General features: G+C 42.8%; 1 protein-coding gene across 4 annotated transcripts in view; it reads right to left on the reverse strand.

Annotated features, from left to right (window-relative positions):
* acot7 (acyl-CoA thioesterase 7) overlaps positions 1 to 17,847 on the reverse strand; it is a 69,244-nt gene that overhangs the window by 41,328 nt on the left and 10,069 nt on the right. For 3 of the 4 annotated variants that reach the window (XM_029719796.1, XM_029719797.1, XM_029719795.1), the window contains exons 3-4: positions 13,250 to 13,367; positions 6,831 to 6,987 (exon numbers count right to left, since the gene is read on the reverse strand). In XM_029719796.1, coding sequence (XP_029575656.1) covers positions 6,831 to 6,987; positions 13,250 to 13,367 — 275 coding nt within the window. Of the gene's footprint in view, positions 1 to 6,830; positions 6,988 to 13,249; positions 13,368 to 15,128; positions 15,276 to 17,847 lie in introns of those variants that run through there. The other variant, XM_029719798.1, reaches the window with a different exon arrangement.

Here is a 17,847-nt window from a genome sequence, read left to right on the forward strand (position 1 = left end):
ACGACAGCGTGTTCCACTTCCCACAATATCCAACAACTTTGCACAAGCATTGAAGAGGAGTGGAACAACATTCACAGGCCACAATCAACATGCCTGATCAACTTTATGCGAAGGAAATGTGTCGCGCTGCATGAGGCAAATAATAGTCACCAGATACTGACTGGTTTTCTGATCCACACCCCTAACCTTTTTTTAAAGGTATCTGTGACCAACAGATGCATATCTGTATTCCCAGTCATGTGAATTTATTTCAATTGGCTGATTTCCTTATATGAACTGTAACTCAGTAAAATCTTTGAAATTGTTGCATGTTGCATTTATATTTTTGTTCAGTGTAACAATAATATCCTCTGTCACCATTGTGTTCCTTACGCCTCGTTGACACCGACAGCGTCATTGTATTTTGGTACACCAAAAGTACATTCATTTCCAACGGAATGCTGCGTTTGCCTTGCAGCCCTGCAGAGGCAGTTGCAGTGCGTTCTGTGTGTTGGATTTATCTAACGTCTGCGTCAAACTGTATGCGTAGACGATTTGACAGAAATGGTAGCAGAAGGTGAATGTTGAACTTTTGTTGATGCTGCGTACCATTTTGCGCAACAACGCTACCGGTGTGATCGAGGCGTTAGACTGCGTTCAGACCAATGATGTATATAAACCCTGGATTGCTGATGCTATGTATTGACCAATGAGAGGCTTTGAAGCCACCGGTCGACCATATTGGCACTCCCATGTAGGACCAGTCCTCCATAGGAATTAATAGAACTCTACAGTATTTAAAAATAATAATAATTTTAAGGCAAAATTACATGTATTTAAGTATTTCTTTGTTGTAGTGGGGACAGTAACATTAGTAAGCTCCAAAAATATACTTAAATGAAAAATGTTATTCTTATATTTAGTTCCCACAATATAATTTAAAGTATGCGTTTAAGGTGCCTGTAATATAATAAATGTGGCAAAAAACGAATGTAGACATTAATAAATGCCTTTCTATAGCTTTTAAAATATGTTTTACACTGGTGGGGATGCCAAGATGGAGGCAGGGTGGCTTTAACACAGCTCCCCCTATCGGTCATCTAGTGTATATATACATCTTTGGTTTAGCCAGGCAGCCTAATTATGATGGGGTTTTTTCACTAAAAGGTCTTTTGACCAATCAGATCAGCTCTGAAAAAGATCTGATGTGAAAAGATCAGATGTGATTGGTCAAAATACCAATTAGTGGAAAAATATCAGAATTGGGCTGCCTGTCTAAACAGAGACTTAGTAGCTGACAATGGAACAAGCATCACACATTATAACACGCTGTATGTAGCCTTGGTCGGCACACCACATAGTAGTAGGCTGTAAAAACGTAGCGCAGCTTCTGAATGGAAGAGGAATTGTGACAAGAAAGACTGCATTTGGGATTTGCATTCACGCCCAAGTTATAGCTGTGAAGACAGATGGCGTTGCCATGCCAACCATGCGCAGAATCGGGCGTGCTTCACCCGGCCTCGTTAGCTCACTGCTCTCTCCCACCTAGGAAGTCCCTCACATATGAGGAAGCAGAGGTTTATTTACATATCCTCAGCTCACCAAGACTGACACTAGGGCTATAAATAGCTCTACTGGACCTCCTCATTGAAATGTAGGGGAGAGGGTGGGAGGGGAAGGGATGAGGGAAGAATCCGAATGAAAGCGATTCCCACTCCAATTCATGACCTTTCGAACCGATGGGGAGAGGAGTGCAATGCTATCAGATCACTGGCTCAGAATTTGAAATGGATAATATTGCATAAGTGAATGTTTGATATGGCGTCGTAGTCTTGACGGGCCTATTGCAACCATCGATGGCCACCAGAATATCGCCAGCTGATCTCTCGTTAAACCATCAATACACGCTAAATTCGCCCGCACAGTTAATCTCAAAATGCAACCATTATTGGGCACCTCATTACCGCTCCCTAAAAGCTGATTTCGGTGTTACCGTAGTCCTGCTTGCTACCAAAGTCATCCAAATCCTTGGAATAAACAAACTCTTGTTTGTTTTTGTTTTGGAGGACTGAAGGGGAAGAGATGTTCAAATGTTGCTAAATCTAACAAGAGAAATTTGCTCCCCGACTGACCTAATTCAAACAACATTTGTGTGCGGAGTTCACTTAGGTGAGGAGACTATCCTTGACTAGTCTGAAGCACAAAGTACATTCACATCCCCTTCCCTAGTCAATCCTTCATCCCATTCTTCCATTCCGAGTGACTTTAAACACTCCGAATCCGAACCCCAGAAGAGATGGCCCCAAGATCTTTCTTTCTATCCCAACATAATCCATATTTTACTGGCTCTTCAGAACAATGTGTTCCAAGTACAAAGACAGGACAGCAGGGATTGTTTAACACTTGATCCGATGTTCAAAACCACAGACTTTCCATAGAAGTGAGCCAAGCTAAAACCAATACAGAACTGCCGGCCTGCTGAACAGAACAGGTGGGGAAGATCGACTATAAATATACTTTAGGGCGGGATTAAATCTAGTCATCATACAGTCTACTTTAAACTAAAGTAACGGCTTTTTGAATGGAGTAAACATTTGCTTATTTGATTGATGCTCAATGATTCACACAACAATGTATTTCTCAGAGCACAAGAGGAATTGTGTTTAGTCTTATTGTCTGAGAATTTAGCCAAAGATCCTATAGAGTTGGTAGTGGATAGATAGGCTACATCTGATGTGAAAACTTCAGTGAGCAGTAGTGTAAATCTCTGCTCCCTATGGATGACTGAGATGTGACTGTTTACATGCGAGACAATTATGCTCAATTGTGTGTGTGTGTGTGTGTGTGTGTGTGTGTGTGTTTGATGTTCATGATAATGTGTTTTCCTGTGTTCCAAATACGCCAGATATTGTTGTTGTGGGTGAAGGCCAGAGGGAGGTGCTCATTTTGGAAGTGGGCTGCTCATTTGATTGTTACATGGAGCAGGCCTTTGCTGAAAGGCTTCTTAAAGCCCCTCTATCACGCTTGGAGCCCCAGCCCCTCTATCACGCTTGGAGCCCCAGCCCCTCTATCACGCTTGGAGCCCCAGTCCCTCTATCACGCTTGGAGCCCCAGCCCCTCTATCACGCTTGGAGCCCCAGCCCCTCTATCACGCTTGGAGCCCCAGCCCCTCTATCACGCTTGGAGCCCCAGCCCCTCTATCACGCTTGGAGCCCCAGCCCCTCTATCACGCTTGGAGCCCCAGCCCCTCTATCACGCTTGGACAGCCTTGGATATACTTGCAAGTTGGAGGCACTGATATTTGGCAGTCTTGGCCAGGTACATAGGCTTACGGTACGTGGCCTTCAGTTGCCGGCCTGTCTAAGACAGAAGCAAAGCAACTGGTAAGGTACTTCTCTGTTTCAGCCATTATAGGCAGCCTAGCTGTGTGGAGAAAGTGTTTTTTTTGTATCCTTAAGTGTCCTTGTATTCAATACCTTTGACGTGTTTAAATCTTTCTTGATGTAATGTGATTTGTGGATTCAAGTAAAGTATTTAAAATGTGTGTGTGTGTGTGTGTGTGTGTGTGTGTGTGTGTGTGTGTGTGTGTGTGTGGATGGTCCACCCTGCGGGGAAAATCATCACGGCTTGTGCACACAGTACCCAGAGTTCCCCTGGGGGAGTGTGAGTGAGGCCACACTGACGAGATGCACACTGACTGCTTGTGAGGAACCTGGGAGCCCGGTCATGTGACCACACAAACACACACACACACACACACACACATACAGTACATATATGTACCAACACACACACACATTTACATTAACACACGTGCAGACATACATACACACACCCTCACACACCACATACACACACCAGAAAAAACACTCACACTCACACACACATTTACATTAACACATACAACCCAGCACCCAGCCGTCCATCCGTCACCCAGGGAAGAAGAGTATAGAGGCTAGTTTTCTATGAATATACAAAACCATCAAACCCTTACCACAACATGTCTATCAGTGAATAGGACTGTGGAATTATAACTGGTCTGTACAAGGTAAACCAGTAGGCTTGGGAGGCTATTGTCAAAAAAGAGGCACAAGAGGGCGAAATCTCAAATGTCACTTGGTGAAAACAGCCACAGATGTAGAAGCAATAAAGAGGCAAGTGTGTGTCCACAGAAGCCCTGGTACACACTCACACTCTCTCTCACACACACACACACACACACACACACACGGCGTCTGTAGCCGACTGGGCCGCTGTTTGTGACGCCTGACACTGAGTGGAAAGGACAGAAGCAAATAATGTCTGCTCCCGTTAGCTTCTCTTCCCCTAGGGCCTGCAGGAGCCTTTAAAGGGCCAAACACTGACACAGCACACACACAGTGGCACACATACACAAACACACAAATTAACACACATGCATACACAAACCCACATACATGCACACACACACACAAACATACACACCTATATACATACACACACATGCACGCACGCACACACACACACACAGGGAGAATATGTCCCATGCCAAAAGGGAGATACCCTGCTATCCTAAACATTGCTAGCATTTGTTTGTGTTCAGAATGTCATACTTCTATACTATTTAGTGGACAAAGTGAGTAGGATACAGAATGAATGAAAATGAACAAGAGCAATCTTGTTAAAATTCCCACTCCGGTCCATTGTATTTCATAGGACAGACCTAATAGACTTCCCCATGTCCAGTTATAGTTCCTCCCCTCAGGAAGGACCCTGACTGAAGGGTGTCTTTGGCTGTGCCTGTGTGGAGCTGCAGCAGCAGCAGCATCAGCTAGCTCCTCTCTCTCCACCTGTCATCCTCATCGCCCTGCCCCCACGTCTCCCAACCTGCTCCTGCAACACGGAGAAACATTGTTGCTGTGGCAACGGCCCGCCTGGGGGATCACACTTTTGTTTCCTCTCTCTCTCTCTCTCTCTCTCTCTCTCTCTCTCTCTCTCTCTCTCTCTCTCTCTCTCTCTCTCTCTCTCTCTCTCTCTCTCTCTCTCTCCTCTCTCTCTCTCTCTCTCTCTCTCTCTCTCTCTCTCTCTCTCTCTCTCTCTCTCTCTCTCTCTCTCTCCTCTCTCTCTCTCTCTCTCTCTCTCTCTCTCTCTCTCTCTCTCTCTCTCTCTCTCTCTCTCTCTCTCTCTCTCTCTCTCTCTCTCTCTCTCTCTCTCTCTCTCTCTCTCTCTCTCTCTCTCTCTCTCTCTCTCTCTCTCTCTCTCTCTCTCTCTCTCTCTCTCTCTCTCTCTCTCTCTCTCTCTCTCTCTCTCTCTCTCCTCTCTCTCTCTCTCTCTCTCTCTCTCTCTCTCTCTCTCTCTCTCTCTCTCTCTCTCTCTCTCTCTCTCTCTCTCTCTCTCACACTCTTTCCTCTGATCCATTATTGATCTTAAAGGTAAACTCAGTGAAATGACATTGCCATGAGCAGCACCGCAGATATTGAGATGAGCGAGATGCAAGACTTCACTCTCACACAGTCACACACAGTATCTGCGCATGTGCACAGGTTCACTTCAGGCTGTACACAGCGTGGTACCCAGGGGATCAAAACAGTGGAGAAGTTGAGCCTCGCGCTTCAACGCTCTTAGTTGTTGCGGAAATTGACCCACTATGCTGTTTACTTTTTGCATCTGCCTCATTTCGCTGAGTCTACTTTTAACTAAAACACACAAATGTACATTATTTTAGCTTAGCATGCTAGTGGGAATGTCCAGTGTATTCATTGTGGCGATGCTAGGATCCAAACAAAACAAACCAACATTCATAACATACATGACTATTCTGTGTGTTTACTTCAAAGACAATTAATGGCCACAGCCTTTTTGGCCAAGACGCGCATTGGATTGTCTCCTGCTGCTTTCTGTTGAGGTCACAGATATGATCAGAGTACTGCTCAGACAGTCATTCGCAGCATTGTCATGTCAGCTGACATTTCAGGTTCAGAAGAGCATGTCAGGCCGTGCCACTGTGCTGTTCGCTCCCTTCATCCACGGGGAGTCTGTGTGTGTGTGTGTGTACCTGAATCATAAGTGTGTGTGTGTGTGTGTGTGCGCGCATTTTAGCCGTGTGTGTACCTTCCAATATCCAACCTCAAACTGGAGTCTATATTTGTCTACAGTGCATGTGCACCCAGCCCAAGATTACATACATACATACAACAACACGCACATGAATGTGGATATACAGCTAATGTGGATATACAGCTAATGTCCCAATACATAGTAGCTAGTGCACACATAATGCTTAATCCTGAATTGGGGACCAGGCAGGGGACTGATGTGTGCAGCTCATTGAGGAGTAACCATGAGATACGAAGACGATAACTGCACTCACACCATTGGAGCACCAACATATCAAGTTGAATAGCTACACCAAAATGTCAACATGTGTAAACACCAAGTCTTTCCATTCTCAAGCATTTGACTGTACTGTGCAGATGATGTCAGCGGGGTAACATTATTCTGTACAAAACCATACCCTTCACGACTAAGCACATATATGACATCATAGAAGTAAACTGTCAATGGAAGCAACATTAATGTCAAGCTCTCATTTTGGGTCCTAGAGTACACAATAGGAAGCATTTTCTTTCCGTTTTGTTCTTTGACTTACGCTGTGCTGCCCCCTAGTGACCGACCACCGCCAAACACAATGAGGTCATTCGTTAACCCACCCAGAGCCAATTCCAAAGTACAGTATTTGGCTAATTGGTCATCCAAAAGTGTTGTGGCCAGCCACACTCTCAGACAGCAAGTGTTACATTTGAATATCCGATGACATTCATCGACATGAAGGAGGGTACACTTGACGTTTTATTGGACTGTCGCTATGGTACCTGTGAGGATGTTCTCTGACATCACGTGGACCTGCACCTCCACGGAGTGTTTGGAGGCGTAGGTGATCTCGGCGCTGACATGAGCCACCTCCCCAATGAACATGGGGTACAGGAAGTCGGTACGCTCCACACGAGCCAGCTGCGCTGCGCAGCGATCCTGAGAGAGCGAGAGAGAGAGAGAGAGAGAGAGAGAGCGAGAGAGATGCAATTCAGTCTAGGTTACGGTTTCCAGCTTTGACAATGGCCAAACATTTCACATCATATAGGTTAGATATGATCCTTCACAACCCGTGACAATAGCTAGTATATATAATTATTTATGACCTGACAAAAAAAAGACACACAATGTCTTAACACCGACAGTTGTCTTTCATGGTTATATGTTTGGTTGTCTATGTAAGGAGCAAATGGTGTCTATACCCATTCAAGACATCCATGCAGACGTTCTCAGCCCTGGAGAGCCACCTAGTGGATTGTATAAATATGACAAGGTACTGGGAACGGCTATTTGTGTCCAGTCAATGTATATTACAATCTCTACTACCTCGACCAGATACTGACTATCTGCCCAAAACCAGGTAGGTTTACTTACATAACTATTTGAAGAGAATTTGATCATTCATCCTCCTTGTTTTCCTATTGACAAACCAAAGACCTTCATTCAATTCTACTTTTCAAATTTAACTATCACCATGTAGCACTCCCTAGCCTTGTACCCTCTCCTTTTCCCTTTGCCTTTCACCATTCAACAACACAAATCTGTCAGGGATCAAGACGCCTTTGCTCTCTCGGATACCAACCAAACCTGTTTTACAGGATACTCCAACCTAAGCAAGAGCCAGCGCAAGAACAAGGCCACATCCGAAGCCACATCCAAGGCCACACCCAATGCCACATCCAAGGCCACATCCGGACCGGACAAGAGTTGGTATGAGCAGATTTATGGATAAACCTCCAAAAATGTAAACTAAATAAATGTCCTCTCACTGTCAATTGCGTTTATTTTCAACAAACTTAACATGTGTAAATATTTGTATGAACATAACAAGATAAACAACTGAGACATAAACTGAACAAGTTCCACAGACATTTGACTAACAGGAATGGAATAATGTGTCCCTGAACAAAGGGGGGGGGGTCAAAATCAAAAGTAAGTCAGTATCTGGTGTGGCCACCAGCTGCATTGAGTACTGTAGTACTGCACCCCTATCCTCATGGACTGCACCAGATTTGCTAGTTCTTGCTGTGAGATGTTACCCCACAGTTCCACCAAGGTACCTGTACGTTCCCGGATATTTCTGGGGGGAATGGCCCTAGCCCTCACCCTCCGATCCAACAGGTCCCAGACGTGCTCAATGGGATTGAGATCCGGGCTCTTCGCTGGCCATGGCAAAACATTAACATTCCTGTCTTGCAGGAAATCACGCACAGAACGAGCAGTATAGCTGGTGGCATTGTCATACTGGAGGGACATGTCAGGATGAGCCTGCAGGAAGTGTACCACATGAGGGAGGAGGATGTCTTCCCTGTAACGCACAGTGTTGAGATTGCCTGCAATGACAACAAGCTCAGTCCTATGATGCTGTGACACACCGTCCCAGAACATGACGGACCCTCCACCTCTAAATTGATCCCACTCCAGAGTACAGGCCTCGGTGTAACGCTCATTTCTTCGACGATAAACACGAATCCGACCATCACCTCTGGTGAGACAAAACCGTGACTCGTCAGTGAAGAGCACTTTTTGCCAGTCCTGTCTGGTCCTGCAACGGTGGGTTTGTGCCCATTGCCGGTGATGTCTGGTGAGGACCTGCCTTACAACAGGCCTACAAGCCCTCAGTCCAGCCTCTCTCAGCCTATTGCGGACAGTCTGAGCACTGAGGGAGGGATTGTGCGTTCCTGGTGTAACTCGGGCAGTTGTTGTTGCCATCCTGTACCTGTCCCGCAAGTGGGATGTTCGGATGTACCGATCCTGTGCAGGTGTTGTTACACGTGGTCTGCCACTGCGAGGACGATCAGCTGTCCGTCCTGTCTCCCTGTAGCGCTGTCTTAGGCGTCTCACAGTACGGACATTGCAATTTATTGCCCTGGCCACATCTGCAGTCCTCATGCCTCCTTGCAGCATGCCTAAGGCATGTTCACGCAGATGAGCAGGGATCCTGGGCATCTTTCTTTCGGTGTTTTTCAGTCAGTAGAAAGGCCTCTTTAGTGTCCTAAGTTTTCATACCTGTGACCTTAATTGCCTACCGTCTGTAAGCTGTGTCTTAACGACCGTTCCACAGGTGCATGTTCATGAATTGTTCATGGTTCATTGAGCAAGCATAGGAAACAGTGTTTAAACCCTTTACAATGAAGATCTGTGAAGTTATTTGGATTTTTACTAATTATTTTTGAAAAACATGGTCCTGAAAAAGGGATGTTTCCTTTTTTGCTGAGTTTAGAAGCATTGACTTCTAAATGAGCCTCTCTCCTATGCTCAGATTATGCCAGCCATGACATGTTACATTAACACGCTCAAATATTGCCCTTCCCAATTCTTTAGAAATGCATCCAGACAAAGATTCATTCAAAGTCTGCTCTGCATTCTTTACCTGGGTTAAACAATGTGGAATATTAAGATATGGCCCTTAAGGAAGGGAGGAAGGAACAGATGCATGTTAACAGTATTGGGACACAGCCATTTTCTTTCAAACACACCCACACCCACACATACCCACAGTCGTTTTGTCTGGGCAGATGAGGTGATGTTAATTAGAGGGACAGGTTACAGTATGTGAGGAATGTTGGAGTGCCCTGAAAATGATACCGGCGGCCATCTTATCTCTCATCGAGGAACACCATGTGACCACTGACATAGCATACACTCCCACGAGCTTTGGGGGCCTCCAACCCTTATTGAGGGGGTTGGGATCCCTCCAGAGGTCGGGCCCCCCAGATAGCATATGAACTAGAGGTCGACCGATTAATCGGAATGGACGATTAATTAGGGCCGATTTCACGTTTTCATAACAATCGGAAATCGGTATTTTTGCCCTTTTTTATTATTATATATATTTTTTTACACCTTTATTTAACTAGGCAAGTCAATTAAGAACACATTCTTATTTTCAATGATGGCCTAGGAACGGTGGGTTAACTGCCTTGTTCAGGGGCAGAACGACAGATTTTTACCTTGTTAGTCCAACGCTCTAACCACCTGCATTACATTGCACTCCATGAGGAGCCTGCGTCGCAGGCTGACTTCCTGTTACGCGAGGGCAGCAAGAAGCCAAGGTAAGTTGCTAGCTAGCATTAAACTTATAAAAAACAATCAATCTTCACATAATCACTAGTTAACTACACATGGTTGATGATATTACTAGTTTATCTAGCGTGTCCTGCGTTGCATATAATCGATGCTGTGCCTGTTAATTTCTCATCGAATCACAGCCTACTTCGCCAAACGGGTGATGATTTAGCACTGTCGTTGCACCAATGTGTACCTAACCATAAACATCAATGCCTTTCTTTAAAATCAATACACAAGTATATATTTTTAAACCTGCATATTTAGTTAATATTGCCTGCTAACGTGAATTTCTTATAATTAGGGAATTTGTGTCACTTCTCTTGCGTTCCGTGCAAGCAGTCAGGGTATATGCAGCAGTTTGGGCCGCCTGGCTCGTTGCGAACTGTGTGAAGTCCATTTATTCCTAAGGAAGACCGTAATTAATTTGCCAGAATTGTACATAATTATGACATAACATTGAAGGTTGTACAATGTAACAGCAATATTTGGACCTAGGGATGCCACCCGCTGGATAAAATACGGAACGGTTCTGTATTTCACTGAAAGAATAAATGTTTTGTTTTTGAAATGATAGTTTCCGGATTCGACCATATTAATGACCTAAGGCTCGTATTTCTGTGTGTTATTATGTTACAATTAAGTCTATGATTTGATAGAGCAGTCTGACTGAGCGATGGTAGGCAGCATCAGGCTCGTAAGCATTCATTCAAACAGCACTTTCGTGCATTTGCTAGCAGCTCTTCGCAATTCTTCAAGCATTGAGCTGTTTATGACTTCAAGCCTATCAACTCCCGAGATTAGGCTGGTGTAACCAATGTGAAATGGCTAGCTAGTTAGCAGGGTGCGCGCTAATAGCGTTTCAATCGGTGACGTCACTCGCTCTGAGAGTTGGTGTAGTTGTTCCCCTTTTGTGGAGCGATGGGTAACGATGCTTCGAGGGTGGCTGTTGTCGATGTGTTCCTGGGACGGAAGGGACGGAAGCTATACTGTTACACTGTTACACTGGCAATACTAAAGTGCCTATAAAAACATATAAGAACATCCAAAAATCAAAGGTATATGAAATACAAATGGTATAGAGAGAAATAGTCCTATAATTCCCATAATAACTACAACCTAAAACTTCTTACCTGGGAATATTGAAGACTCATGTTAAAAGAAACCACCAGCTTTCATATGTGAACTTAAACGTTAGCTTTTTTACATGGCACATATTGCACTTTTACTTTCTTCTCCAACACTTTGTTTTTGCATTATTTAAACCAAATTGAACATGTTTCATTATTTATTTGAGGCTAAATTGATTTTATTGATGTATTATATTAAGTTAAAATAAGTGTTCATTCAGTATTGTTGTAATTGTCATTATTACAAATATATTTATTTTTTTATATATATATAAAAATTAAAAAAACAATCGACCGATTAATCGGTATAGCCTTTTTTTGGTCCTCCAATAATCGGTATCAGTGTTGAAAAATCATAATCGGTCGACCTCTAATATGAACACATCATAAGCCATGAAATAAATGTTTAGAATTACAGTAAATTAGCTTTAAAACTGCAAAATGTGCTCTCAGTCTCATGGCAAAATGTGTAGAATAGCAGGAAATTAGCTCAGAGATTCTTGAAAGTCGGGACAACCCTTGTTCGGCAGGGAAACTTTATTTTATAGTAAAAAAAAAAACATTTTTGTTGCATTATTTGAACTTAAAATGTACATTTAGAGGAATGCTATAAGGGAAAATATTAGTTTTTAAATATGATTAATTTCCATGTTGGCTCTACGCCTGGAAATGCCCTTGTCTGGAGCAAAGGATCTCAATTTCAAAAAAGTGTTTAAAATGAAAGAAAAATGGCAATAATGGATATTAACTGGAAAATGATCTTATGTAGTTTCTTGCAATAGCCCTCTGTGACTTTAAATAATATTTCTCTCAAAACTGCAATTCCTAAAAGACGTGTCTAGAGATTTGGTCAACTCTGTCAGATTTGTTTAAAATGCTAAATTAATCAGGAATGAGCAGGGCCAGCTATACCATAAGGACCCCTTATTCATGTCCTCATTACATGTAGTGCCACAAGATCACTAATGGTCTGTAAAGTTCTCTACTTTTGATAGATTTAAACAAACAATATTGGAATCTCCATGGTCCCAACCATAAACTGTCAACTCCTTCTGCCTAATAGATTAAGATAGAATATGGATTTTGGTTCAAATATGTTACATTTAATTAGGTTTTAGAGTCGTAAAGCAACTGAGGAAAAACAAAATTGCTTCTGTGTATACAAACCACTTGAAATAGGAATAAAATGTCAATTTTTGTCAACTCCGTAAAACATCAACTCTGTCAGATTTTTACCTAACATCAACTCCGTCAGGTGCTGAAATAACTGATAGAATGGTTATGTTTTTATTGCGCAATGACTGGAAGTCTATCGGTATCTGCTAACATGCTAGTAAAAACTTATACTGGACACATGGGCATAAAAACAGTATCCACGAGTTCATCTAACTCTGGGGAAGAAGATAAAGGGTATTTTTTCAAAAATCCCAAAGTATCCCTTTAAGACAAATATTTGTGGGGAAAAAGTTGAGATTGTTCCCGTCTTTCAAGAATCCCTGAGCTCTAAAACAGAAACATTTTCTCTCAGCATCATGACAAAATGTGTAAAATAGCATGAGAATAGATTTAATAATGCTCTTATAATCTTTCTTTCTGCACCATGAAAGAAAAAAATGCCAATGCATGTGACGCAGATGATTGTCATTACTAAAACAAGTTCAGAATGTGCTAGAAGGTATAAGACAATACCATGAGGATGCAAATCAAAAGGAAGCTACTGGTGAAACTGACGAGGTAGGTACAGCTCAGGTGAAGTAGACTCTAAGACAGGGAAGGGGCTTCTTATTAAAAGCAGAGGGCAGGTGTGGTAGGTGCAGGCTTTCGTTCTAGCCAAGCAGTAAGACGCCAGATTATATTAATAAAACTGCAATTGAGGAACATTTTGCCTTCAGATATGCTAGTAGTGCAAGCACTATAAAATATCAACTTAGGGCTAACACTTGTTCCTGGTGCAAATCAGTCACACACACACTTTACCCAGTTCCGCTCAGGCACACACGTACCCCAGACTGCGTGTTGCAGTGGCGTGTTCCTATGATGCATCCAGCTTCCTCAATCATCTTCAGGATGGTGCCACCATGCACGTTGCCCACTATGTTGGCATCATCGGGACGCATGATCCTGGCACAGACAGAAATGGAGAGCATCACAAATTAGCATTAGGAATAGAAGAATACAATGGTTTACTGTCCTCAAATGGGAAAGTTCTCTTCACTGCCTTCTACATAGATACATGATCGCACCAGTGCAGTTGCAGTAACATCTATAGATGACAGTCTCAGTAAAAAGGTTAGATCAACTGATCAGTAGACAGGAAGGTACTGTCGACAAACGAGCAGTGCTACAGATTTTTGCGGTGACTTTCCCCAGAGCTTTTCTTGGTGCTACATTCATCATTAGATCCCACTTTGTCAGCATGTTAGCTGTTTCCCCAAAACCATTTTCAGCACTATAAATAAAGTATAGTAACTCTCTCTCTCTCTCTGTGAACGTTGATGCATTAGTTGAATATGAGTTGAAGTTAAGAGAGTTTTTTTTTTATTGAAAGTTTGTTGTAGCTAGAGGGCTACAAAAGCCATTCTGTACAAACATTCATTCACGCATTTGAATACTTTGGTTGGATCTAGAATGAACCAATGGGAGTACAAAGGGAGTACAAATATTTTTTCATTCACACATTCTTGGTTCAATAATCATAAATCATTCTTATCAGTTTCATAATCAGAATGTTATATTTGTATAAAAATTTTGATCGATGCTTATTTTGTTTTGTTTTTTTGGTATGCCAACGTTCCACGCACGCACACACACACACACACACACACACACACACACACACACACACACACACACACACACACACACACACACACACACAGCTCTCTCAGCTATTAATCATGGAAGTCACAAAGCAAATCTCCACTGTTTCTGGCCAGATGGACTGAGCTTTTCTGTCTCCGAAAACAAATTAGGAGTATCATAGCAGTTAAGTCAGATTGATCACCCCCCCATCAGCCAGCCGTCCCAGACTAACGGTGGCACGTTTCCTCTTTCTGTTCACAGGCCTCACTGAAGTGTGCTCCCCCTAAAAAGCCATCTACATCACACACCCCAATGAGTTAATGGCCTGCTCTGTTTGAATGTGTCATGAGGACAGGTAGTGGGCACACGCACTCACGCAGACATGATGTAGAGTCAATACACACTGATCAAGACTCCTGACAAACTCACTCATGCAGACCGTACACATCCAGGACCTTACGTATCGGCGCAGACACACACACACGCGCACGCACGCACACACACACACAACACACATACATCTCAGATAAGCAACCACAAGTAATAGGACAGTCTTATACAAATCCACATTGTGTAAGCCTGCTACTTCTGATACTTCTACTACTTCTTTAACATTATTTCACAATCATAAATGGACATTTTGGTCATTTAGTAGGCACTCTTATCCAGGGTGATTTACAATCAGTGCATTGAACTAAGGTACGTAAGACGACCACATATCACAGTCATTGCAAGTAAAACATTCCTTAATAAAGCGGCGATCAGTGAAATCCGTGCCAGTAAGAGAGCCAAGTGCACTTCCAATTCGTCTCACTTTGATTCACGCAATGCATGACTGATCACTAAGTCATAGGGAGAAACTAATGACCGATAGTATTCAATGTTAGAAAATCAGCGTTGTAATCACAATGGAGGTTACTGTATACTGAACCTGTCTACTTAATTAACTGAGTAAATGACAAAAGGACACAGGTAGTCATAACTCACTCAAAGAAGTAGGCTACAAAGCATGATCATGGCCTCTGGGGAAAACATGTGTGTGTGTGTGTGTGTGTGTATGTGTGTGTGCGTCAACTCTACCTGCTGAGTTGCTGTTTGGGACCCATCTTCAGTCTGCTGATTGAGGGAAACCTGTGTGCACTGACTTAGAATCAGTCTTAACACTCCTGCTGTCTGTCTGTCTGTCTGTCTGTCTGTCTGTCTGTCTGTCTGTCTGTCTGTCTGTCTGTCTGTCTGTCTGTCTGTCTGTCTGTCTGTCTGTCTGTCTGTCTGTCTGTCTGTCTGTCTGTCTGTCTGTCTGTCTGTCTGTCTGTCTCTACAACCAGTCTGTGACTAGTCCATCAGCCTCTCTCCTTTTCATTCACTACTCTTCATTCACTACTCATCTCCCTGTTACAACCCACAATGACATCATACTCACACTGACCCCGCCTCTGTTGTGATTTCCGGACTAACTGGCTTCCTAGCACTCGCGCTACTGCCCATCCCCATGGGACCTTGGCCAACAGCTTCGCTCTCCATGTGGTTGCCATGGCAATTGCCATATTTGGAGAGCAGGACAGGAAATATTGTGGGGAGGTTGAGCTTTCATTGGATCTGGCAATGTAAATGTCATAATCATAGTCATTTTAATAATGAGTTACAGGAAAGAGATGTACGGTATGATTGGAATGTGTAAAGGTAATACAATAACATCTGTCAGCATTACACTGAGATCAAATGTAATGCGTGTGTGTGTGTGTGTGTGTGTGTGTGTGTCTGCCTATGTGTGTGTCCAGCACCTTCGTGTCTCTAATCTCAGCATCTCTCTTTTATGACTCGACACAGTGACACACACTTTCGTCCTTCTAACAAAGAACCAAATAGCAGGATCTCGCAACCTGATAGGGACGAGAACCAGCTGGAATCTCTTAGATCAAAGCTATTTTTAAATCCATAGCCATCACAACATTACACATTTTCCCAGGAAAATGTAACTCCAGAGCCCAGTTTTTCAAAGCATTTAATACAGCTCAAAATGATCCTGTGTCGTCTTAAATTCTGTTCCACGTTACATTTGTATCTCCCTTCTTTTGAAAAGTAACTGCTTAAAAAGTGGAACAAAGTTCTTATGCTATCATTAATCATCCCATGTAGGCTAACTGGTATGACTATCAACAGACAATAAGTCAACAGATTGGTGTAGAAAGCGTTAATTAAATCATCGTCAAACGACTATAATGTGGTGCTGATTCTCCTTCGAAAAATCCATGTCCAGCTGACATGCAACAAAAAGAAACAACAACATGCAAAATACAAAATACAAAACAGTTTACCTAAGCAGGGAATGGCAAACGACCAAACATTTTGCGTGCTTTCGAAAAATCGTTCCTGTCCCATGAAAGTACATCATTGATGTAATTAAGACATTGAAAGCTGTGGTGCGTACACAGGTACTATAAGCATATGACTGACTGAGGTTCAGCATCACCATCAGGGTGGTGTTCAGTTGGGCACACTAAAGCAAAATGTTTTAAAATATTTCAAAACTTTGCAAAATGTGCGGTCCTTATTGGGCAATCCAAGGTAGTCCCTACCGGTTTAAGTCTGTTTTCTTACATTTGATGCCTAATGAACACATCCCAATGTGTCCTCTCAACAGGCCTACCTAGCGAGAGAGGTATCTGTGAAACAAACACACACACAGCTGTTCCTGGCAGCCACTCCACATACACTTGTTTTCCAGTGACGTCTTCTCGATTAATACGGTAAGGAGAATGAATAGCTGAAATATACGAGAAATGGCTTAACGGAATGAGCATCTACAGGGTTAAGATGATACATTGCCTCTTGGAGATGTTCAAAGTAGTAAGCTGGACCAAATTTACTGTAAACTCAGTCTGATATTGACAAGGACAGAGAGGTATTGTATGTAACAAATGCATCACCTACAGTAAACACATATCCAAAATGTTATCAACAGACTCCTTACCATGGCAGAGGCTGCAAGGTTGGTTCATACTAACCTAAAGAAATCAGCGGCCAATTCTATCATTATGACATTTCGCAAAGAAAATTGGTCAGTTTGCAGAATATGCAATATGCTTTACCACAAAATGACATATTTGAATGCATGTAAATTCACACAATATAATATAGTAAGTGTTGTATGTATCTTGTTAGTACCTGTATTCTTATGATGGCACCGGATAGAATGGCTCCCGTTTTACGGTCTGCTAACCAATTGTGCTATTGTGTGTGTTTTTTCGCGTTATCTGCCACCGTCTCTTATGAACGAAAAGAGCTTCTAGAAATCAGGACAACGATTACTCACCTCGTATTGAAAGACAATTTTTTCTTTAATGAGTCGGACGAGAGGGATTTACTCCAGAAACCTGACAAGGCCCTCATCCCCGTCATTCGCAGGAGAAAGAAACGGAGATATCGAGGACGAAGGTCGGGTGCCTTGTAAGGATCCGGCGGCAAGTAGGTAATTTGCCTTTACCCTTGGTTCGATTAGCCAACGTACAATCATTGGATAATAAAATAGACAAACTACAAGCACGTATACCCTACCAACGGGACATTAAAAACTGTAATATCTTATGTTTCACCGAGTCGTGGCTGAACGACGACATGAACAGCATACAGCTGGTGGGTTTTACACTGTATCGGCAGGATAGAACAGCAGCCTCTGGTAAGACAAGGGGTGGCAGTCTATGTATATTTGTAAACAACAGCTGGTGCACGATATCTAAGGAAGTCTTGAGGTTTTGCTCGCCTGAGGTAGAGTATCTCATGATAAGCTGTAGACCACACT

Source organism: Salmo trutta, chromosome 28, assembly GCF_901001165.1.
Source record: "Salmo trutta chromosome 28, fSalTru1.1, whole genome shotgun sequence".
In the NCBI taxonomy this organism is placed as follows: domain Eukaryota; kingdom Metazoa; phylum Chordata; class Actinopteri; order Salmoniformes; family Salmonidae; genus Salmo; species Salmo trutta.